The sequence below is a fragment of the Spermophilus citellus genome (genome assembly GCF_964194105.1).
Source record: "Spermophilus citellus genome assembly, chromosome: 3".
Taxonomy (NCBI): domain Eukaryota; kingdom Metazoa; phylum Chordata; class Mammalia; order Rodentia; family Sciuridae; genus Spermophilus; species Spermophilus citellus.
In genome coordinates, this window is record NC_138184.1 from 7,273,297 (window position 1) to 7,298,705 (window position 25,409).

At 37.9% G+C, this 25,409-nt stretch overlaps 3 protein-coding genes across 3 annotated transcripts; all 3 read right to left on the reverse strand.

Moving 5' to 3' along the window:
* Positions 1-594: 594 nt before the first annotated feature.
* Positions 595-6,694, reverse strand: LOC308645899 (uncharacterized protein). The gene is made up of 3 exons (XM_081288348.1): positions 6,348-6,694; positions 5,356-5,539; positions 595-4,453 (listed from the first exon to the last, which is right to left on the reverse strand). Exons 1-3 carry the CDS (start codon positions 6,481-6,483, stop codon positions 3,109-3,111), a joined length of 1,665 nt encoding a protein of 554 aa, XP_081144474.1. The 5' UTR covers positions 6,484-6,694; the 3' UTR covers positions 595-3,108.
* An 8,125-nt stretch (positions 6,695-14,819) lies between these two features.
* LOC308645974 (olfactory receptor 7E178-like) lies at positions 14,820-15,713 on the reverse strand (the record flags this gene model as incomplete). Its single annotated transcript, XM_081288422.1, has 1 exon — positions 14,820-15,713. Exon 1 carries the CDS (start codon positions 15,648-15,650, stop codon positions 14,820-14,822), a length of 831 nt encoding a protein of 276 aa, XP_081144548.1. The 5' UTR covers positions 15,651-15,713.
* A 6,127-nt stretch (positions 15,714-21,840) lies between these two features.
* LOC308645970 (olfactory receptor 7E24-like) lies at positions 21,841-22,749 on the reverse strand (the record flags this gene model as incomplete). The annotated part of the gene is made up of 1 exon (XM_081288419.1): positions 21,841-22,749. Exon 1 carries the CDS (start codon positions 22,678-22,680, stop codon positions 21,841-21,843), a length of 840 nt encoding a protein of 279 aa, XP_081144545.1. The 5' UTR covers positions 22,681-22,749.
* Positions 22,750-25,409: the final 2,660 nt, after the last annotated feature.

Genomic DNA, 25,409 nt, shown 5'->3' on the forward strand with positions numbered 1-25,409 from the left:
GAAGAAAGCAGCACAGAACTTCTGAAGCCTACTGTGAAGAAAAGCCTAGCTGGAAGAAAAGACAATGCAAACGGATGCACAGCCAAGACATGGAAACAGACAAATTCACATCTTTTAGCCTCGGGATCCAGATTGAAGCTTAGTTATAGCCAAGGATGTTTTAGCAGCAAGGAAACACTTCAAAAGAAAAAAGAACTCAAAAGTACCAAAAAGTACTCAATATCAGAAAAATGCATATTTCAACAACAACAAAAACAAACAAACAAAAAAAAAACATATCACCACACACTCTGCTGAAGAGCTAAAGTTAGAAAGTGTGGGCCCAGTATGCGGAATAGCCAAGACTCACATGCACTGTTGGGGAGTTACTGGTGGAACCAACATTTTTGAAAATCTAAAGTATCTACCAAAACTACAATTCAAGTCTACCCTATCATTCAGTAATTGCATTCCCCACATATAGCATATAGCATATACCAAGAGAAATAAGAGCAACCAAGTGACAAACCAGACATTATGTTGAGTAAAAGAAGCCAAACATGTAACATTACAGTACATGTTGTAGTTTTAACATTTATTTGAAAAGTGAGAAAAAGCACACCAAATCAAGCATAATAAGAGTCAAAATCCAATTTCCTCTGTGGAGTGATTATTGAGAAAACTTCCTGGAATCCAGAAATGTGTCCACCAGGATGTATACATCTATGTGAAATTACATCAAGCTGTACACAGTTTGCACATTAATGTATGTATACCTTAATAAACAGTAAAAAGTGATTAAGGGAAATGGTATAGTTATGCTTTTAAGAGATAAAATATAATTTTCTAAAATATTTTTAGTTGTTAATAGAAGTTTATTTTATTCAAACACAGTGCCTCATACATGCTAGGCAAATGCTCTACCACTGAGCCACAACACCATCCTTTAAAATAAAATGTTTTAAAAAAGGGGAGGAGGTAGCAAAATGTACCTGAAACAGCTCATAGCATTCCTCTTCTCACATAAAGGCAGTAAAATCTTCCCTGTATGAAGGTATCAAATATAAATCCTCCTCTACCAAAATAGGATGATGCCTATCTGAGGCTTGCCTCAATTACAGTCAGGATAACTTCATTAACCACAGCTCTACTCACTTTTGGGACCACGGTAGGCTTGTATAGACACCAATCCCATAAGCAGAGTGAAGGATGGGACTGGACTGTGAGCATGATGACAATCCTTCTGCAAACTGGTCAACTCTAACAGGGCAGTGAAAGTGCTGGAGGAACTGCAATGAGAAGCAAAAATGCCAAAATGGCAAAACAGAGCTTGCCAGAGAAATCTAAGCTGTGTTTGGCCAGGATACAGCAGTTAATGGAGACGTTTGTGGAGGTGCAGCCCCTGAGGAGACTGAGGTCAAGCACTTAACATTCAGTTTTGAGCAAGTACGGATCAGTGCGTTCAATACTCAGAAAAATGAGCTGAAAACTGGGGCCCACAAGGTCCCTACTCATCTGTCTACCTATATCGTAGTCCTAATAAGCAGGCAATTGTAGCTCCTTCCCTAAAGCCTTTCAAACTTCTTGCAAAGTTATTTTAGAAAACTATTACCTAGGATTAGAAGTGATTAAGGGAAATGTAGTACTCAGCTATATCCAAATTAATATAACACACTTTATTAACTTAAAACATTAGCTCAAAATTCCAGCCATGAGGGCTGGAGTTGTAGCTCAGTAGTCAAGTGTTACCTAGCGTGTATGAGACACTGGGTTCGATTCTCAGCACCACATATAAATAAATAAAATAAAGATCCATCAACAACTTAAAAAAATTAACAAAAATTCCAGTCATGAACAAACATAAAGAATAAACCACAAAACAGCAATCAGATGAGACTATAACCTTTCAAGGTCTTTGTACTAATTAATTTCTACTAAAACTTTTTATTACACATGAAAAACTTTTGATAATAAACACTGATATTCTCAAAAACACTTGGTACTCTTAGTTTAAAGGGAAGTGGGGAATTATTGGGTAGGCAACTTTCAGTATCCAGAGGAAGAAGAAGACGAAGGCGAAGAAGAAGGCAAAGACGAAGACGAAGAAGGTGCCCATGCTGTGAGTGTGAGTTCAAAGTGAAACAACAATTAAAAAAAAAAAAACACCATTTTCCTGCCTGCAAAAAAAAAAAAAAAAAAAAAAAGAAAGCACTTGAGCCACACTCAATGATATATGCCTGCACTCCCAAACTTAGGAGGCTAAGGTAGAAGTCCAGGAGTTACAGGCCTGGACAATACAGCCAGACCCTGTCTCAGAGGAGAAGCATACACACACAACCTCCCAAGAGTCCAAAAGACTTTGTAATGGAAATAACATTTACATCTCAGCTAAAGAAACTCACCTCATACTCAAAAGTATGTCATAAAAGCTGACAAGGGAAACATATAACTTTAAATCTTCCTATTAGAAAACATTGGAAATCAATGACCCTCGAGAAGTCCACTTTAATGAGGCACTAATCTCTTCTAGCTCAAATTTGGAATTTTCTTATACAAGTGTTGAGAGCCACAGCCAAGTCAAGATGGCGCCTGGCACTTTGCCAGCAGGAGTGGTTTGACAAGTAACACCAGCAAGCTATTAAGATGATGAGGATTCCTGAATGACTGACTGCTGTATCTAGATGATGTTAATTGAGTTAAGCTGTGTCTAATTATTAAGATGATGAGGATTCCTTAATGACTGATTGGTATAATTGGATGATGTTAATTGAGATAAGCTGTCTGTATTTATTTGGGTATACATACCTCTGCTGTTCTGAATAAAGAGGCTCCTGCTGTTTCAACCTTCACAAGTTGCTTGTCACCCCCCCACCACCACCACCACCCAGCTACTTTGCACAGACCAGCCAGACTGAGGCACAAGTTATGTTCAAAATCAAAAGGCTTTACCATATAGCTTACAAACACAGGGTTTCGCTCAGTTGCCCTCAACTCTTCAAAAGAATGAGTGATAATCTCCTACTTTCTCACATTTATAGTGTCTCTACAGTATGAAACTTCACAAAATGAGACTTCACAAATTGCATTAGTTCAAAAAAAGTCTTGCAGAGATTCCCTTACTCCTTACATTTATATATTGTCCCATGTGTGAATTTTCATGTCTTTGAAAGTAGGCTGGACAAATAAAGGCTTTCCCACATTCCTTACATTCATATGTTTCTCTCCACTATGGCTTCTCACATGTCTCCCAAAGGATGAGGGAGAACTGAAAGCTCTTCCACACTCCAGACATTCGAAGGGTTTTTCTCCAGTGTGAATTCTTGCATGTATAGTAAGGTATGAAGCTTGTCGAAATGCCTTCCCACATTCCTTACATTCATAGGGTTTTCTCTCAGTATGGGTTCTCATGTGGAGACTAAGAGCTGAAAAACAAATAAAGGCTTTCCCACATTTTTTACATTTATAAGGTTTCTCTCCAGTGTGAGTTCTTGTATGTACTGTAAGATATGAAGAACTTATGAAGGCTTTCCCACATTCCTTACATTCATAAGGTTTCTCTCCAGTGTGAGTTCTTCTATGTACTGTAAGATAGGAAGAACTAATGAAGGCTTTCCCACATTCCTCACACATATAAGGCTTTTCTCCACTGTGAGTTCTTAGGTGTTCAGTGAGGGATGAGGAACGACTAAAGGCCTTCCCACACTCCTTACATTCATATTGCACCTTACCATTGTGATCTCTCACGTGTGCTTTAAAGGATGAGGGACAACTGAAGGCCTTCCCACATTCCTTACATTTATAGGGTTCCTCTCTGGTGTGTGTCCTCACATGTACATTGAGATTTGAGGATTCACTGAAGGCCTTTCCACACTCTTTACATTCATAAGGCTTCTCTCCTGTGTGAATTCTTATATGTCTTATAAGATGAGAGGAATAGCTAAAGGCCTTCCCACATTCCTTACATTCATATGGCTTATCTCCACTATGAATTCTTTGGTGTTTGGAGAGTGATGAGGAACAACTAAAGGCCTTCCCACATTCCTTACATTCATAGGGCTTATCTCCACTGTGAATTCTTTTGTGTTCTGTGAGGTGGAAAGAACTACTGAAGGTTTTCCCACATTCCTTACATTCATACTTTGCCTTTTTACTATGAATTTTCATATGTGCTCTGAACATGGAGAAACAACTGAAGGCCTTTATACATTCCTTACATTCATATGGTTTTTCTTCTGTAGGAGTTTTCATATGCTTCTTAAAACAAGAAAGAAAATGGAAGGCTTTCCCACATTCCTTACACTGATAGGGTTTGTTTCCAGCATGAGATCTGGTGTGATTCTTAAGTGATGAATGAAACAGGAAGGACTCATGGCATTCAAAGGATTTGACTTCAGTAGTTCTCTGGAGCATAAGATTAGAAATTTGTCCACATTGATTTTCTTCATTGTATTCACAGATGTTCTCTACCACATGACTTTTAAAAATAAAAGACAGATTATTAGTAATAAAATTTACCATCTTCAGTAAATATGTATGCTTTTTGCCCCATCAACTTATAAGCTAAAAGTTCTCAAGAACAGCCAACATTGTCACTCAGCTTTTGACTTAAATGATTTTTCTGATAAATCTGTCAAACCAATCTATGTGTCAAACTTTCAATATCTCAGTATCATTTGTAGGAAAAACTATCTAGACAAAATTCTTTGTGAAAGTACAATTTTTTTTAAAATTTTGAATTTGAATCCTTTTATTTCTTTTTTTAAATTTATTTTTTATTTGCATGTATTCCATTAGTTATACATGATAGCAGAATGCATTTTGATACATCATACATAAATGGAATATAATTTCTTATTCTTCTGGTTATACAGGATGTAGAGTTACACTAGTCATGTAATCATATATGCACATGGGAAAATAATGTCCAATTCATTCTACTATTATGCCCACACCCCCTCCCTTCCCCTCACTCCCCTCTAATTCAAAGTACCTCTATTCTTCCCAATCCCCCCCCCCATTGTGAATTAGCATCCACCTATCAGAGAAAACACTTGGCCTTTGGTTCTTTGGACCAGCTTCATCCATTTACTGGCAAATGCCATGATTTCATTCTTAATATGAAAGCAAAATTTTTGACCTAGGTTTATGTTGAAAATATGTTTCTTTTTAAAAAATATTTTTCAGTTATAGATGGATGCAATATCTTTATTTCGTTTATTCATTTTTATGTGATGCTGAGGATTGAACCCAGTCCTCACATGTGGGAGGCAAGCACTCTGCCTGCCACTGAGCCACAACCCCAGCCCCAAAATATGTTTCTTAAATCTCATAGTTGTTTCCTGATGCACTACCTTCTCTTATATGAAGGGCACTCACCTTAAACCGTTCTCATGGCTTTTGTTCCAATCATCCACATGATGGGTATCCTGGTTTTCATGTAAAATAGAGGAGCAGGAACCACTTCTTTTGAATCTCACTATTTTCTGTTCATTGGATATTTTTTCTCCATTGTTATCTTGAAGAGCAACTAATTCCTTAGTATTAAGTAGAGACTCAAATTCTGAAGCGAAAAAATAAAACAAAATAAAGTTACCTATGAGCAAAGGACTTTGAGCAGTGCAGCTGTTTCAGGACTTCATTATTAATAGGCACAAGGGTCAAAAGTCAAACAGTTCACTAAAAAATATTTCCATGAAACCATAGTATGGTAACATTACCATAGTATGGTAACACATGCTTGTAATCCGAGCTATCTGGGTGGCTGAAGTAGGAGGTTCACAAGTTCAAGGACAGCCTCAACAACTTAGACCCAGTCTCAAAATTAAAAAGGGTATGGGATATAGCTCAGTGGTAAAGCACTCCTGGGTTCCCCAGTGCTGAAAAATAAAAAATAGTTCTATGAAGAATGACAGTGATGGTAACATGACCAGTAGAAATTATTGGGACCAGAGACATGAAAAATTGTGCTCCATATGAATCAAAATGCATTCTGCTATCATGTATAACAAATTAGAACAAATACATAAATAATTTTTTAAAAAAGAAAGGTTATGTTAAAATTTTTCTGTTAACTTGATATTTCATATTAGTATAGAAAATATATTAAAATTTTTCATTAATAATTTTTAAAAAATTATTAGGAGAGGAAAACAGAAAGGATAAAATACACATACCAAATACAAACTTTAAAAAAGCACATATGGAGATCTTTGCCAAGATCAAGGAAAGTATGAGAGGACAGATAAACAGTCAAAATACTCCTCTGAGGCATCTGTGGATAATGAGCCTCCTCAGACAAAACAAACTTTTGCTTTATTTCTATTTTATTTTTTTCTCCTCCCAGGCCAGTTTCTCCCAGGGATTCTTGCCTTCCTGGTGCTGCTCCATACAGATGCCCTGGATAAGTTCTGTGTTCACTGTCTGCAGTACCTCCTCTTGTTCCCACTGGGAGATCAGATTTGGTGTGAGTAGTGGGTACCCTGCACATGAGGAAAGGAATATCATGAGGGAAAGCAATGAAGAATCACAAATATCTTTCCATAAGATTGGGTCAAACTTTGGTCTTCTAATACTCTAAAGACAGAGAAGGATGAGTTTAACTGAAACAAAATGTCAAATCCATTGAAGAAAAAAAAGGCAAAGGAGGGAGGGAGAGGAAGGAAGAAAGAAAAGAAAAATAGAGAAGGTAAAAGAAAAAGCTGAGATGTGGGGGGAAAGGCAGCCTCTAATGTGAAGAACTGATCTGAATCAGACATAGTGACACAAGCTTATATTCCCAGGGTGGGACTGGGAGGCTGGAGGATCATAAAGTCAAGGCCAACCTCAGCAACTCAGCAACATCCTGTTTCAAAGCAAAGAAAAACAAAATTTTAAAGAATTCGGGATGTAGCTCGTGGTAAGGTGCCCCTAGGTGTTCAATTCCCAGCACAAAAAAGACAAAGAAAGAAAGATTGATCTGGGCTGGGATTGTAATTCAGTGGTAGAGCACTTGCCTAGCATGTGCAAGGTGCTGAGATTGATCCTCAGCACCACATAAAAATAAATAAATAAAATAAAGGTGTAAAAAATTATAAAAAAAAGAAAGATTAACCTAAATTCACAGTAGAACCTCAATATTATTATAAGCTGATTTGAAACAGCCAGAATATTTGTTATTTTATTAAATATTTTTTTAGTTGTAGTTGGACAGAATACCTTTATTTTATCAGGTTGAACAGGGTTTCACCAAAAGTCATGTCCAAATATATCAATGAAACAGAGTAGAGAGCACAGACACAGATCTACATAAGTAAAGTTGGCCCTCTATATCTGTGAATTCAAGCAACCATGGATAGAAAATACAATAGGAAAAAATTACATCTGTATTAAACATGTATTTTTTTGTGCTTATGTCCAAATCAATACAGTACAAAAGTAATAATGAATAAGATAGGATAGATAGTAAAACAGGAAAACAGGCAGACAGTTAAGAAAATGCACTCCCCCACACCAAAAGAGAGAGAGAGAGAGAGAGAGAGAGACTTTAAATGAAGAGGCTATTTCACAAAACTAACCTATAGAAAACATTCCAAACATTATAGCCAACTTCTTTGTCCTGGGTGGCAGGAAAAAGGAGGTAGAACCGACCTGAGTGAAGACTACAGACTCAAGGCCTAACTAATCAGAATGTCACAGACCAAACCATGAGCCTTGGCACTTTTCCAATACTTGTTTGGCATAGGTGTTGACCAATAGTATTGGCACTTTTTCGAGACATGATTAGCATAGATACTGACCAACACCTTTAGTATCTTTCCAAGACCTGATTAGCACAGATATTGATGAATGCCTCATCCAGTAGCTATTTAAGTCCCTAGACTAGTACACTTAAGTGGAAACCTACTCTCAGGTTCCCCTCTCAGCCCCTGAGAGTTCTGCTTCTTTTCTTTTCAGTTATAGAAATACTACACCTTCACTCTTGCCTTCTGTTGTCTGTGGATTTGTCTTCAAATCTGTGAATAAGCACCTGGAAAAAAAATGGCAGCCAGTTGCTGAGGTCTGCCCTTGAAAGCTACAATACACTACTCAGTAATAGTGAAGAAGAGTCAGGTTCTGCCAGCTCTGACCCATGGAGCTGACCAGACAGGCATTTCCCTGCTGTGATTAGTTGCAATAATAAAATGGGCTCTCTCAGCTGCAGAGGCATGTAACTTATGTGGACCTACAGACCAGCAGAGTGGAGAATCTGGTTTCATTTCAAACTCCAGTTTCAATTACATAGCACTTAACATTTTGTCAGGCACTAAACATAATCAAGAGAGGATGTAAAGTATATGAGAGCTTAGGCTGTATACCAGGGAAATTTAATTAAACGATTTTGACCATCCACAGATATAGGTCTCTGGGAAGATACTAGTATCAAATCCCTACAGACCAAGCAATAACCATGTAGACAACTGACCTTTGACGAAGAATTGACAGCAACACAATAGAGAAAAGATAGCCTTTTCCACAAATGCTGTTAGAACACTGGACATACCAACATAAAATAATGAATTTATGCCCTTCACAAACATTAATTTAAAATGAATCATAAATCTAAATGTAAAACATAAAACTAGAAAAATTGTACAATATAGAAGGAGAAAATCTAGATGACTTTGGATTTGGCTATGACTTTTTTGATATTATATCAAAGGTATGATCGATCAGAAAGAGATTGATACAATACATCCCATTAAAATTAAAATTCCTGCTCTGTGAAAGATAATACCTAGAGAAAGAAAAGATAAACTATGCCTAAAAGAAGAGATTTGCAAGAAATTTCTCTACTAAGAGGCTGTTTCACAGAGATTTATCTGATAAGAAACTGTTTTCATGTTCTTTACACAAAGAATGCTTTTAAAAAATTATTTCTTAGTTGTACACAATACCTTTTTTTGTTTATTTATTTTTAATGTGGTGCTGGGGATCGAACCAGGGCCTCGCACATGTGAAGCGAGCGCTCTTCCACTGAGCAACAACTCCAGCCCAGAATGCTTGTTTTTTTTTTTTTACATATTATTACTGTATTATCACATACATAATATTGCAATTCATTCTGACACAACCATACATGCATAGAATTAATGTGCTCCATTTCAATTCCCAGTACTTCTTTCCTTTCCCTCCTCCCTCCCCCTGTCCCCTGCCTCTCCTCTACTGGTCTTCCTTCTATTTACCTATTGTTTTAATTCATGCTTTATAGATACACACAATAGTGAAAGTCACTGTGGTATATTCCTATATGTGCACAGCACGATTTGGCCAGGTACACTTTGCACTCCCCTCTTTCCCTTTTCCTCCTTCCTTCCCATCTGCCCCCTACCTATCCTACCCTTTTTATTTTCATGGGCTCCCTCTGCCTGTTTCCCTCTTATTTTGCTCAAGCTTCCACGCACAAGAGAAAACATTGGACCCTTAGCTTTCTGAATATTATTTTGCTCAAGCTTCCATACACAAGAGAAAACATTGGACCCTTAGCTTTCTGAATATGGCTTATTTCACTTAACATGATATTTTCCATTTCCATTCATTTACCAGCAAATGCCATAATTTCATTCTTCTTTATGGCAGAATAAAAACCCATGTGTCAATTGCTGCTGCCTCTGATTCTACTGCTGCCAGCCTGGGGTTGCCTGGGGGTCTTCTTTCTGGGCTGCTGCAGAAGCCACTGCTGTGCCTGGAGGTTGGTTTTCCGGGCACTGCCTGGTTACCCCTGACTCGATTCTGATGCTACCTCCATGGTTGCTGCCGCTGAACCGGAAGTCTCCTGTTACTCAACCCCCACCTGTACCACTACCGCCATTGCTGCTGCCTCTGATAGACTGAGATCACCTGGAGGTGTTCTTTCTGGGTGCTGCTGCCACAGAAGAAACTGTGAATGCAACTGAAGCCCACATTGCTGCTGACCCCTGGAGATCACCTGGTGACGCTGCCCCACAGCTGCAGTTGTAACTGCCAATGCAGCCGCCACTACTGCTGCTACCACGGCCTAGAGGACTGCTGCAGGGGAGATTCCAGGTTTGGTTGCATGTGGCTGCACCCATTTTGGGATACCAGTCAGGGCTTGGGACCTGGGTGCCAGCAGGTTTACCACCACAAGACCCTCTGTCTGGGGACTCCAATCAGGACCTGCAGGTCCAGTGTTGGGGTACCTGCGGGTTTGGAGAACCCTGGGGTCTTCCTGCTGAGAGTGCTAGTGGCCTGGGTATTGCTGCTGCATCTCTTGCTGTTGCTCGTTTGCATGAGTGTATTCCTGGTGGTCTCTCTGCAAGTAGGAGCAGCACTGAGATCTTGGGATTACAAATGGCAGAGCCTGAGGTATTTGAAACCCAGGTTTGTAGACTAGAGACTAGGTTTGCAAGGGCTGATCTGGGTTTGGTGATCCCAAGAGACATCAGAGTCAGAGCTGAGAAACTGTTGAACACTGACAGAGACAGTTCGACTTTCCAGCAAGATTTATTTTATTTTTTTGATTCACTAATCTCTCTACCATATTTGGAACAGGATGCTTTTTATGCTATTTTCTTTCCAACTTCTCTCCAATCAACAGCCAATCTCTGTCAGCTCCTCTTCCAATCTTCCTGTGAATTTTTTACTTCTAGCTTATCTCTTCCTCCCTCAGAAATATTACATACTACACTACTCTGTTCTCTCATCCACCCTTTGAAATTGTAAACCATTTTAACAAAATTTCTGTTTATACTATAGATAGTTATTAAATTCATCATTTTGGTTTAATGCAGAAAGCAGTAGTTGCCTTAGTGGGAGCTATTAGGTTTAAGGCTACATATTATATGCTGAGTAATATTGATATTGGTCTCACCATTAAACATGAGGCTCTGGAAACCTTCACACACCTAGACACTATAAGTCTGCCTTAGACCCATACTTCTAGATGGGAAAACACACTAACAACATGAAAAAACAAGGAAATAAAGAGCCCCAAACAAACCAAGATGCTTCAACAACAGAAGCTGCTGATAACACAATAAAAAAAATGTCCAAGAAGGAGTTCAGATTGCATATAGTTAAATTGATATGTGAAATAAAGGGAAGTATGAGGAGTGAAATCAAAGAACATACAGGAAGTGAAAGACTACTTCAATAAAGAGTTTAGAGATCATGGAAAAAAAAAAAACAAGTAGAAATCCTGAAAATGAAGGAATCAGTAAACCATATTATAAATTCAATAAAAAGCATCACCAACAGAGTAGATCACTTGGAAGACAGAACCTCAGACAATGAAGAAAAAATATATAATCTTAAAAGTAGAGTTGCCCATGAAGAGAAGATGATAAGAAACCATGAACAGAACATCCAAGAATTATGGATAACATGAAAAGACCAGATTTAAGAGTTATTGGAATAGATAAAGGAGCAGAGAAACAAACCAAAGCAATGCATAATTTTTAAATGATATAATAGTAAAACATTTCCTCAATCTAAAGAATGGAACAGAAAAATCAAATACAAGAGGCTTGTAGGACCCCCAAATGTACAAAATTACAGCAGACCCACACCAAGACACATTATACTAGAATGACTAACACAGAGAATAAAGATAAAACCTTAAAGGTATTAGAGAAAAAAATCAAATTACAAATAGAGGGAAACCAATTCAGATCTCAACTGATTTTTCAGCCCAGAACCTCAAAGCTAGGAGGTCCTGGAATAATATATTTCAAGCTCTGAAAGAAAATGGATGCCAACAAATAGTTTTATATCCAGCAAAATTAAGTTTCAGATTTGAAGATGAAATTAAAACTTCCATAATAAACAAAAATTAAAAGAATTCACACTTAGAAAGTCTATATTACAACACATTCTCAACAAAATATTCCATGAGGATGAAGTGGGGGGAAAAAAAAGTGAAAACCAGCAAAGGGAGGATCTACACTAAAACAACCCTCAAACAAATGAGAAACTAAAACAAATCAAAAACGAGAAAAAAATCAAAATGATAGGGAATACAAAATCATGTCACAATAATAACCTTGAATGTTAATAGCCTAAACTCATCTATCAAAAGACATAGACTGGCAGATTTTATTAAAAAGCAAGATCCAACAATATGCTGTTCAAGAGACTCACCTCATGAGCAAAGACATCCACAGGCTGAAGGTGAAAGGATGGGGAAAACCTTATCACTCAAATGGATTGTATAAACAAGCAGAGGTTTCCATTCTCATCTCAGATAAGTAGACTTCAAACCAAAGTTAATCAGAAGAGATTATATATACTACCCTTAAGAGGACATTTCATACCTCTTAAGGAAAGTATATATAAGAAGGATATAACAATTACAAATATTCATGCCCCAAACAATGGAACATCTATGTACATCAAACAAATGCTTCTCAATTTCAAGAGTCAAATAGACCACAATACAGTAATACTGGGTGACCTTAACATACCTCTCTCACTTTGGGACAGATCTTCCAAAACAAAAACAAAATAAGGAAACTATAGAAGTAAATAACACAATCAATAATTTAGACTTAACAGACATATATAGAATATTTCATCCATCAACAAGCAAATATACTTTCTTCTCAGCAGCATATGGATCCTTCTCTAAGACAGACAATAGCTTATGCCACAAAGCAAATCTTAGTAAATACAAAAAAACAGAGATAATGTCTTGCATTCTATGAGACCACATGGAATGAAATTAGAAATCAACAATAAAATAAAAATGGAAATAACAAATGGAGACTAAATAATACACAATTGAGGTACACAATGGTGAGATTCACTTTCAATCCACATCCTTGAAACTATACATATTTGTGTTTTTCCAGCTGGCTACTAAACTGTGATGTTTGTATTTATGATAAGAAAATAATACTTCCAACAGTCCTTCCAAGATCCCAAGGTTTCCTCTGCACTACTAGATTACATTATTTCTCTGCTGGCCCATAACAAAGAATTGCAGATCCCAAGACCCAACAATTCCAGGTGCCTGATAAAGACTCAGGCCCCATCTGCAGGATTCATATGAAGATCATGTCAGATAGAAGCTTCCTGAAGCAGATGACCATAGGAGGAGGCCCATCAGGGCAGTTCACAGAACAGACGCTGTTAAGCTGAAGGACTGGCTTAAGACATAAGGCTACTTGAAATGCTTTAACTGATGCACAGTATTTATTGTAAGGGAGGAACATTATTTGATATGTTAGTTTATTATCACAACAAGCCTTTAAAGATTCTTGCTCCTCTCTCTGTGTAATTTCCATATAATATGCAGATGGAAGATATTTGTTCAATTTTAAACAATTGATGTATATTCATTTTATTATTAAAAACCTATATCTGTTGTCCAAACAAAAATATGGGTCATCGTCAACTACATCCTCTTATTCTGAAGTTCTATTATTGAAATATCTCAGCAATCTTAGAAATAATGCTCCCATGATAAATCACCAAGATATTTCATCCAGTATTATGAATAATATTTCTACTCAGATCCAATTGGAGGGAGAATGGCCTGAAATGGGGTGAGGAAAATAACATTTTTCTCCCATATCATTTATTTGACCGTGTGCATAATATGTGGAAAATTCTCCACCTCTCTATGCTCATACTGCTTAATAGAAATGGAGACAACACCTATATCCATGCCAGGTGTGATACCTAAAGGAACATTGAAACTTAGTAAATGTTGGGTCGCCCTGGCATTTTCAAACTAAGAATCCCATCACTATGGAAAAATTTAGTCTAATGGGCAATAAAATTTCAAATGGCATTCACTTTGGAGTGCTGTGGATATTAAATGTGCTTTAGCCCCCTTCACAGTGTTTGCTTATGCCCCTCTATTTGTTTTTAGTTTTTTTTTTCTTTTTCAATCATTATAATCTCAGACATGATCTTGGAATTAAAAAAAAATGCTGCAGGTGTTGTCCAATGGAATACAGGCCAGTATTTCCATGACATAGACAAAAATGTACCAACATAACTTGCCTCTGTTTCTATAAGACATTCCTAAGAGGCATGAAATGGCAGGCAGAAAAAGCAGAGTGTGTTGAACACACAGTGATTATGGACACTTTTATGACCCAGGGAATGATCTCTTCAATGTTTAAAACAGATTTTTACTTTTTATGCCTCTGTGCCTTTGTGTAGGTTTTGTGGAATCAAAAATGAAAGAGGATTAATCATTTCTCTTCAAATACACAGCATTTACTTGCAGAAGGATAGAAATAAAAGGGCCCATTATAGAATTTTTTTTTTTAAATGCTGACTTCGGGTCAGAGGATATTTTAGTTGTTATGTTTCCCCTCTTACAGTTTCCACCACCTCCCAGAAGCCCTATCACCTATGAATCCATCCATGAATCACTCCACAGAGGAGGTTAGAGCTCTCGGGGACCAACCATTTCTCACCCAGCATTTCTCACCCAGCATTTCTCACCCAGCATTTCTCACCCAGCATCTGAGCACTCCTGAGCTGGCACCAAGCCCCCAATGAGTGAGTCTTTGGGGGACATTCCAGGTCCAAACTACACCAACTCCCAGCATGTGTTCACACCCAAGGTTCACCACTAGACGTTCACATGCAAGGTCCACCCACATGCGTTCACATCTAAGGTCCACACAACTACACACTGTTTCTCAGTTTTCAAAATCCCACTTGAAATTCCCCATTTATCCCTCCCACAAATAATGACTACCATCAATCTGCTGTTAGACATCTTGATATATAAAATACAATAAGATACAAAAATAGTATTACTAATAATGCAGTATTTACAGATTTATTTGCTTCATCTTATTGTATTTTCCTAACTACTTATCAAATGGAGGCCAAAAGTCCTGAGATTAGACTGTTCTACTGTGGAGCCGCCTAAGGGTACTTTTAATGTCCTCATTCCTCAGGCTGTAGATGAAGGGGTTCAGCATGGGAGTGACCACACTGTACATCACTGAAGACACCACATCTTTCTTGGGGGAGGATGACACAGCTGAACCAAGGTACACTCCAATTCCTGTTCCATAAAATAAACAAACAACTGACAGGTGAGACCCACAAATAGAGAAGGCCTTGTACTTCCCACCCAAGGATGGGATCCTCAGAATGGAGGAAACTATTTTATAGTAAGAGAAAAGGATCCCTGAGACTGGGAAAAAACCATAGATGCCACCAATAAAATACTTGATAATGAGACCAAAGAAACTGTAAGAACAGGAAAGACTCAGAACTTGAGCAGGGTCACAGAAGAAATTAGAAATCTCCACCTCTGTGAAGCTGGTAAACTCTAATGCAATCAGAATGTGAATCTGGGATACAAAAATGCTAAACAACAAAGACATAAAAACTAAGAAGCCACAGAGGCGAGGATTCATGATGACTAAGTAATGCAGAGGATGACAGATGGCCACAAAACGGTCATAGGCCATCACAGTCAGAAGCATACCATCCATACATCCAAAAATGATAAAAAAGGACATCTGTGTCAGGCAACCCACATAGGAGATGGCTCTACTGTGAGTTATAATGTTCACAATCATTCTTGGGACTGTGGTGGAAATGAAAAATATATCAGTCAAGGACAGGTTGGAGAGGAAGAAGTACATGGGGGTGTGGAGGTGGGAGTCAGAGCTGACCGCCAGGATGATGAGCAGGTTCCCAAGAATAGTGACCAGGTACATGAACAGGAACAGTACAAAGAGGATTGGTTGCTGGTCTGGATCCTCTGAGAATCCCAGGAGTTGGAATTCTAAGATGGCTGTTACATTTAGTGCATCCTTAATGCTGGGACACCTTTGACAGAAAACAGGGTGGGAGAAAGGAAACAAATGAGCAGCATTCATCACTCCATAGGCACATTTAACTGAATTCTTTATCATTAGAGCATTCAGACTGAGATCTGTACACCTTCACCAGCCTTTCACAGTCTGACCAAATCCTCTTGGAACTTTCTCAATACTGTTCTATGTATCATTTATCCCTTCTGTACACACATTTTTTTTTTGCCATACTACAGAGCAAACCCAGGGTCTCACACTAGGCAAACACTCTACTAATCTGTATATATGTCCAGTTTTATTTTACTTTGAGACAGACAGGTTCTCCCCAAAGTTGCCCAGACTGGCCTTGAAATAGATCTCTTGCTTCAGCAAGCCTAGTAGTGGGTATTACAGTCATGAATCTCTGCACCCAACCTACATATCTGATTTAGAGACACTCAAATGAACAATGTTAGAAAACCAAGAGCACTCCACATAGCAAGATAATGACCACAGTAAAATGCTGTCTACTCTCCAGAAAAAAAATAATAGTATAAGAAACATTGCTTCCCCTTTGAGAAAAAAAAACACACTTTATTAGAGGAAATTAAGAGGCAGTCTATTATACATTACCATATTGTAAGACAATGGTACAAATCCCTTTTATGAAGAATATTTATAAACACCCCATAAGAGCTAGAACTGCATGATCTGAATATTAAATTAAAGATGAAAATTCATAATCAGAACACATTCCTAGGGACCAGTTTTCTTCCAGGGTTTTATCACTTCTAGGTTTTCTTATTTGCCTCCATGGATTTATGACCTTGGTCATACACTGTTTATCTTTTGAAAAGCAATCAATATATTCCTCTTATCCTTGGTCTAGATAGACTCAAATGTTAAGAAATATGGTTTGATAACTGTACACAATCATTGATGTCACAGACCAAAATCATAGTATTAGTGCACATGGTGCCTGTCAGTGATTTAAAAATAATGAAATATTAGAAAACGGTTTTGAATTTTTTAAATTTTATACAAGTTTATTTATATTAGCTCCATACCTATCTGGTGAGAAAAAACTATCCCTTTCAGGGTTTTTTTAATGATTTTATTAGGGTCTAATAGTTATACATAACAGCTGAGTTTGTTTTATTTTTTTTTTAATACTGGGGATTGAACTCAGGGGCACTCAACCACTGAGCCATATCCCCAGCCCTAATTTGTATTTAATTTAGAGACAGGGTCTCACTGAGTTGCTTAGCACCTAGCCCTTGCTGAGGCTGGCTTTGAACTCACAATACTCCTGCCTCGGCCTCCCAAGCCTCTGGATTACAGGCATGTTCCACCATGCCTGGCAATGAAGTTCACTATGACACCATCATGCATGCTCAGAACTTAATTTCCTCTTTGTAGTTTTGGATAGAATAATCTATGATAATATGCTCCCATCCAGCACTATTTTTCTGATCATAATCACTCTCATTACACCAGTTATATGCCCTCAAAACCCAGTTTTAGTTCTAACTTTTTTTGATTATCATATAAATATTCACATCAGGGGCTGGGGTTGTGGCTCAGTGGTAGAGTGCTTGCCTAGCATGCGTGAGGTACTGGGTTAGATCCTCAGTACCACATATAAGTAAATAAATATAGTCCATTGACAACTAAAAAAAAACCTTTAAAACTTTCACATCAATCTCTCTGGTATATGAATTATAATTAGTGAAGAAAACTCTGTGAAAAAAACTTAGGATTATGATTTTTGTCAGGTCTCACTATGATTTAATTGAGATAAGAGGCAAAAGAGAAAAGCACTTGAACCATTGTGAATTCACAGGAACAGATTCTTCATAAGGACAAAGTAATTAAAAAAATGACCTAATTTGCAACATTGTTGTAAGAAATTTTTAAATAAAATGTATTGCTTAACTAGTGGCTTTCAATCTTGTGTATTAACATATTTACCTATGTAAATGTTAAAACATTCAGAGAGCCTGGTGTCACACCAAACCCAATTTCATGAGAATATCCGACTGTCTTAAATTATAACTGGCATTAAGATTTAAGATATGGTACAGTCTCATTACCTGTTATTACAATGAATAAAACAGAATATCAATTTGAAAGTACAAATATTTGGTAATAATTGTTTCACACTAAAATTATATCAAGATTTGAATTATTATCTTTGAAATTTGAGCTCTTGGTATCTCTACATGATTCCTTTCTTCTGCATAGCTCTCCTCCAAACACAGCTACTATCATGAATTTGGTGGACAGATGCTGCTGTCAATGTTTCCATAACAATTGATTTATTTATTCATAAACAGTTTTCTCAGAAATATCCAAAAGGTAAATAAGTTCATCTAAGGAGTGCACAGCACAACTTCTCTTGTCCCTGAAATGTACTACTGAACATCAACATATGCTTTTAAGTCTCCCTGTGAAGTACAAATGCCTGTCTCCAAAGCTTTAACTGATGTACAGCATGACCTGAGAGATGGACATCATGTAAATTTTAAGTTTATTATTATAATACTACTTTCAAAATTGTTATGTCTAGCTGGGCGCAGTAGCACATGCCTGTAATCCCAGCGAGTTGGAAGGCTAAGGTAGGAGGATAGAGATTTCAGAGCCAGCCTCAGCAAAAGCGAGGTGCTAAGCAACTCAGTGAGACCCTGTCTCTAAATAAAATACAACATAGGGCTGGGGATGTGGCTCAGTGGTTGAATGCCCCTGAGTTCAATACCCAGTACCCCCCAAAAAATTATTTGTTATGTTTATTTCACAAAAGTGAAAATTATAATGTGTGTGTGGTGGATAGTTTTTTGACATCTACTATGGATGAATGTTAATATTATTATTAATCACCTATATCTATTGTCCCAGGAAAAAAATCATCATCATGTGTACCCACTGTTTTCCTAATATGCACTATCAAAATTACCCCTGAGACCCAGCTAAGAACAATTCATCTGAAGTATCTACTCCAGAAAATTTATATTGTATTGGGAGTATTATCTACAATTGACTCTAGTAAAAGAGAAAATAGCCTGCACTAGGAGTTACTAATACACATTCTTGGCATGTATATTGACCTGCTACATAAGCAGGACCTCTCTGTGCTCATACTACTTAATGGAAATAGGAAGAATAACACTCATGGTCACACCATGTATAGCTCGTAATATACATGTTTGTATCTTACTAAATACTTGATGATTGTGGGGTTTTTCTTAAGAAATCACTAAGAAAACAGTCTGTTCTCTGTTTACCTACTTGCTATCTGCTGGCAAACACTATTGTCAAAGGACACTGGAACGATGGAATGATGTGGAAGTCTAACATGTGTCTCAGCCCAAGAAATGAGGTTTCCTGGCATTCCCATTAGTACCTAGTTGGTTTTTCTTATTCCTATGAAAATCTCTGTTGTTGTTTAAGAAATAACTGAATGCTTTAGATGCTGTGAAGCATAAGTATAGGACCCATGGGCCCATGACAACGGCAAAAACAAGAGTTGTTACATAATATCTCTTGTTCTATGGCAAGTTCCTAAGAAGGTGAAAACACAGACAGGAAAGCCCCAAGTGTGTTGAAGACACCGAGATTATGGCCAGGATCTGTGAGCAAAGGAAGTTCTATCCAGTGTTTAACATTTTTTTTATGTCCTTTATATATTTTTTTATTGGTGGTTCAAAACATTACAAAGCTCATGACATATCATCTTCCATACATTTGATTCAAGTGGGTTATGAACTCCCATTTTTTACCCCAAATACAAGTTGCAGAAATTTAGCATGTTGGTGTCCTCCAGTTTAGCTAGTCAAAGTGTGATGTTTGACCTGAGGAGGAGGAAACAACATTTCTAATGGATCTTCCTCCATCCAATGTCTACTTCAGGATTCAGTGGTGCATGGTGCATCTCTGCTGGGTTACAACTAAAGAACACAGATATAACACCCCTCTCCTGCTTGGTGACCACTGAGTGCCTGCTTAGTCCCTAAGATTACTATCAATTTAGTATGAAATAGGAACTTCCTGATGCAGAACCATGGAAGGAAGAAACATGCTCATGGAGGCCATTGGATCAAATAGATCAAGCTGAAGGGCTACAGGCTGATAATTGACATTCATATGACCTTGGAGGTTCAATGCAAAAAGCTCATAATTAGACAAATTTATCTGTGTTATATAAATCCTGAGGATTTCAGTATTTCAATATTGAATATTGTGATGCCTCCAGCTCTACTCTGCTTTGGTTATTCTGCATCTGAGTTGCATTGGCTATTCTTGGTCTCTTGTTCTTCCACACAGATTTTATAATTGTTATTTCCAGTTCTTCTCAGAACTATATTTTGATGAGTATTGCATTGACTCCTGTAGATTGCTTGGTAACGTGGCCCTTTTAACAATATTATTTTTTCCTAACTCTGAACATGGGAGGGCTTTCCATTTTCTGGTGTCTTCTCTCTTACTTTTTCCAGCCTTCCATACTTTTCTTTGAGGAGGTCTTTCATCTCTTTGGTTAAATTAATTCTGAAGATCTTTTGAGGCTAGTGTGAATGGAACTGTTTTCCTGATTTCTTTCTCAACATATTCATTATTGATATGTAAGAAAGCACCTGGTTTTTGTGTGCTGATGTTGTATACTACAAAATTGCTCAATATGTTTATAAGCTCAAGAAACCTTTCCTCAGCTGCTTTCTCAAGGCAGTCCCCACCCCAACCCTGCCACCCCTGCCCAGTCTCACTAGAGGGAGCTTTCCAAAGTTCTCCCCCAGGGAGATCTCCTCCAGCTGTGTGCATGTCCAAAAGCTTTGAGAGATGGAGATGAGCCAGAAAACACATGAAGGTCTGTCTCCCATGGTGTCCTGTCCAACACTGGGCTACCCTGACCCCCACTCTCCCAGGCTGCCCACCAAGGGCTTAATAGGGCTAGGTCAGTCCCACAGGGGAGACAGTTTAGGGCAAGTCTTTGTCAGACTCCATCTGCATATGCAAGATAGGGTTTGGACTGCTGTCCCTTGTATGGGCATTGCAGACTCTCTCTCTTTGCTATCCAGTCATGTCCTGCCACCTGGACTTCTAGCTCCTCTGTCCATCTTCCCTGGAGAAGCCTGAGCCAAGCGTGACTCGGGAAGCTATTTAGCACTGCCCCTGGGTTCAGCCCACCACTTTCTTTCTCTACTACAGCAAACACCATCTCCACCATCTTAGCCTAAGAATCAGCCTGAGGGGGCTGAGAGAAAAAAATTGACACAGTGAGCAAGGAACAGCTTTTAGCCAGAAACCCCTGCTCTGAGAGCCCATCTTTCTTCATCTTTCCCATTGATGGCTTTCGGCTTAACCCTTCTCCCATGGGGGCAGATTTCTACAAGCATAATTCATGGATCTTTCCCTCCGTTTTACATTGCTAATAATGGGTGTTAATCTTGAATCTTTCAGCATCTCTTCCATTGAATTAGAATGGCTTTCTCATAGTTTATTTTAGAAAGATATTCAATATACTAAAGCAAACCAAAAAAGAAATAATAATAATAATAATAATAATAATAATAATAATAATAATAAAAAGAAACCATTGGTGCAGTTTTTAGGATCTTCAAGAATATGATTATATCTTCAGCAAATAGACAATTAGACTTTTTCCACATGATTTATAATACTTTATTCTTCCTTCCCAAATTCAGGAGCAAGGCAAAAATGTACACTTCCATCACCTCTATTCAATACCACCCTTGAAACATTTGTTAGAGCAATTAGGCAAGAAATATAAACTGTGGTAAATTTAAATCTCAAAACCATTACAGTTTTTACCATTTTCAAGTACACAGAACAACAGCCTTAATTACATTGACATTGTTGTCAAACTATCATCATCATCCATCTCCAGAAATTTTTCACCATCTCAAAGTGATATTTTGTTCCCATTTTGAAAACTCCCCAGACCTCCTTTCCCAATCCTGGTTACAACCATTCTTATATGAAATGTGATGAGAAATTAAAGTCATTAATGTTTTGAAGGAGATGAGATTGAAAGGACTAGATGTCTGACTTCACTACATTTTCCAAAATACCCTGCTGCCGGACACCAAATGTCCTGGGTTTAGACAGACCTGCTGTGCAGCCTCCTCAGAGCACTTTTAATGTCCCTGTTCCTCAGGATGTAGATGAAGGGATTCAACATGGGGGTGACCTCAGGGTACATCACTGAAGCCACCACAATTTTTCTGGGAGAATGTGACACAGCTGATCCAAGGTATGCTCCAAAGCCTGTCCCATAAAACAAGCAAACAACTGCCAGGTGAGAGCCACAGGTGGAGAAGGCTTTGTACCTTCCCCCCCCCCACCCCGAGGAAGGGATCCTCAGAATGGAGCAAATTATTTTATAGTATGAGAAAAGGATGCCTGAGATGGGGAAAAGGCCATATATGGGACCAAGAAAATACTTGAGGATGTTATTAGAGAAGGTGTCAGGACAGGCAAGGTTAAGAAGTTGAGAAGGGTCCCAGAAGAAAATAAAAATTTCTACACTTTTGAAGGTAGTAAATTGTAAGATGATTAAATTGTGCATTTTGGAGTCAAAAAGACTAACCAAAAAAGACACAAGAACTAATAATCCACAGAGTTGAGGGTTCATGATGACTAAGTAATGCAGAGGGTGACAGATGGCCACATATCGGTCATAGGCCATCACAGTTAGAAGCATGTCATCCATACATGCAAAAATGGCAAAAATAGACATCTGTGTCAGGCAGCCCACATAGGAGATGACTCTGCTGTGTGTTTGAATGTCCACAATCATCTTTGGGACTGTGGTAGAGATTACACAGATATCAGCCAAGGACAGGTTGGAGAGGAAGAGGTACATGGGGGTGTGGAGGTGGGAGTCAGAGCTGACAGCCAGGATGGTGAGCAGGTTCCCAAGCACTGTGACCAGGTACATGCACAGGAACAGTCCAAAGAGGAGGGGCTGCTGGTCTGCATCCTCTGAGAGGCTAATGAGTTGGAATTCAGAGATATGTGTTCTATGTTTTGCTTCTGTGTTGTTTGGACACCTTTCAAAAAAAGAAAAGAGGTTAAGGAAAAGGGGACACAGTAATAAGTACCTAATACATTTGAATTCATGTATTTACAAGTGAAATATTCTCACTTTAAGTCCACACAACTTCAACAATAACTCTCAGTAGTGAAAAATCCAACTCCCTGAAACACTCTCTATTTTAGCACCCATGAAAACCCCAAAGCTCAGTTTTTGTCCCAACCTTCTTATTTATACTTCATATATTTTCTGGTCAATCTTTCCTGATACATGTATTGCATATTCTCTTACTTCAACCACATGAAGGAAACTCAGGTTCATTATTACAGCTTTGTGATTGAACTGGAAAACAATGTAAAAGAGAATAGAACAGGAAATAATGTAAACATCACTGGGAAATTGCCTCATCCTATAAAATGGAACTGAAGCTTACCTACTTTATATGGATGTTACAAAAGTTTCTTTAAAATTCTTTAAATTGTACAACAAGTAGTTCTGCCTCACTTATTAATATAAAATCATTTACTGTCCAATACCCTGATCTCAGATCAAAAGCAATTGTATCAGCATATCAGTATTTGAAGTTCTTGGTGGTACATTCTTATATCAGCTTTGGGATTCAGTGCCTTAAAATATTTCTTGGCACTTAAAACTAGGATCATGATACCAGGCTCACACCTGTAATTCCAGCATCTCAGGAAGCTGAGACAAGAGGATTGTGAGTTCAAAGCCAGCCTCAGCAGAAGTGAGGTTTTAAGAAACTCAGTGAGACCCTGTCTCTAAATAAAATATAAAATAGGATAGGGATGTGGCTCAGTGGTTGAGTATCCCTGAGTTCAATCCCCAGTCCCCCAACAAAAAATTAGGATTATGATATTCTCTTATTATTGCCAATAATACCCACTATCCATATTGAAATAACAGCATTTGATAATACTTGTCTCCATTTGAAAGTGACCTGAATAATTATTGATGAAATTTGAGTTCTTTGGGTATCACAACATAATTCCACTCTCCTGCTCAGCTGTGTTCCAAACACAGGTACTGTCATGAATAGGAAGGGTATTATTTCTTGTTGATGTTTCCATATTAGTATTAACATATCTGGAAGCCATTTTCCTAAAAATCTGGCCGAAAAAGTACTTAAAGCACAGCTAAGTAGATGACAACACAATGCTTAATGTGTCTAAAATGTACTAGTTTACATGAATATGTGATTTTAAGTCTGTTTGATGTACTTTCTTCTACTTCAAAGACTTTATCTGATTAAACATTACCTAATGGAAGGACATCATTTAACCTGTAAGTTTATTATATAACAATCAATTTTAAATACACGTGCCTCTCTCTAATAAGAAAACACAATTTAAATAAGATTTTAGAGTTTTCAACCTAAAATCATACTACAAATTACATAAAAATATGATTTTAATTTTATTTAATATAAAATTAAAATATTTGGCAGTTTTAACATTGGGAAAACCATGGAAAGAAATGAATACGATCTCTATAGTATGCATTATCAAAGCCTGGCAATCAAAAATCTCCCAATAATGGTTCATGATTAGAGGGGCAAGGGCCAGAAGAAAAGAGGAGAGGTCTTCAGTGGAGGTGGGGGGGGGGGACAAAGTTGATCAAATTATGCTATATGCATGTGTGAATATGCCACAATGAAACCTACTATTCTGTGTCATTAATATATGCCAAAAAATATTTAAAAGGCTAATACTTGAGCCAAGTAGACATGTATTTGAATCCTGGATATTAATTTTTTTTCTAATTCTGCCAGATGGGCTAATTAGTTATGAAGATTTTACCATTTAAAAAGACTCAGCATGTATAAAATGCCCACACCCATGACTGGCACACAACAGTGCTTAATTATTATTAAACAAAAAGGTGAATTTCAATGGTAAATTTAATAAAGCTGAAAATCTGTAAAGGTCAATTAATATTGGCTCATTATGTGATGGACACTATCCTCATCCTCATCATCACCTTCATAAATGTCTTGGAGAGCTTAGGAAAGAGTTCAGTGGGACCTACTTTCTGTTATGGTCTGAGAGCTGTCCATGGGAAGTAGAACCAGGGTGGGAGGAAAGCAAGACTCTGAATGAGATTTCTAGGAACCCTCCACAACCAAGATCATGAACTTCACAATCCTGGTAACCGAAATTTGACCCATTCTTTTTCCCCCATCTGCTCTCCCAAAATGCATGTCTGTCCTGGTGATGAGGAAACAATGTTTCATACAGTTCATACTCCATCATTCACCTCCCTCAGCACTTACTGATTTGCACTGGGACTCTGGTGGGTCATGGCCAAGGAGTGAAGATCCATCTGATGCCTGGAACTCAATGAAGCCTCAGGATCTGTCCCCAGGATTTATATCCATGCAGTCTCAGATAGGAGCTTCCTGAAGCAGACCAACCATGGAAGGAGGAGGCACAGGGATGGAGCCCACTGGACTTGGAGCCATCAAACTGAAGGGCTGCAGGCACAGACTGATTGTTGACTGTTATATGGCCTTGAAAGCCCAATGCACAGAGCTCCTAATTAGCCAAATTGGTCCAGGTTATCACAAACCATAAAAGTCTCCTCATATCAATGCCAGCTAAGGAAGAGAAAAATCA

Bases quoted from the DNA above. Each gene is read 5' to 3' on its own strand.
- LOC308645899 (XM_081288348.1), bottom strand. From the start codon at position 6,483: ATGATATTCCTTTCCTCATGTGCAGGGTACCCACTACTCACACCAAAT. The intron at 5,540-6,347 runs GCAAGAATCCCT...TTTTCGCTTCAG, and splicing joins TATGGAGCAGCACCAGGAAG to AATTTGAGTCTCTACTTAAT. The intron at 4,454-5,355 runs GTGAGTGCCCTT...TATTTTTAAAAG, and splicing joins AGCCATGAGAACGGTTTAAG to TCATGTGGTAGAGAACATCT.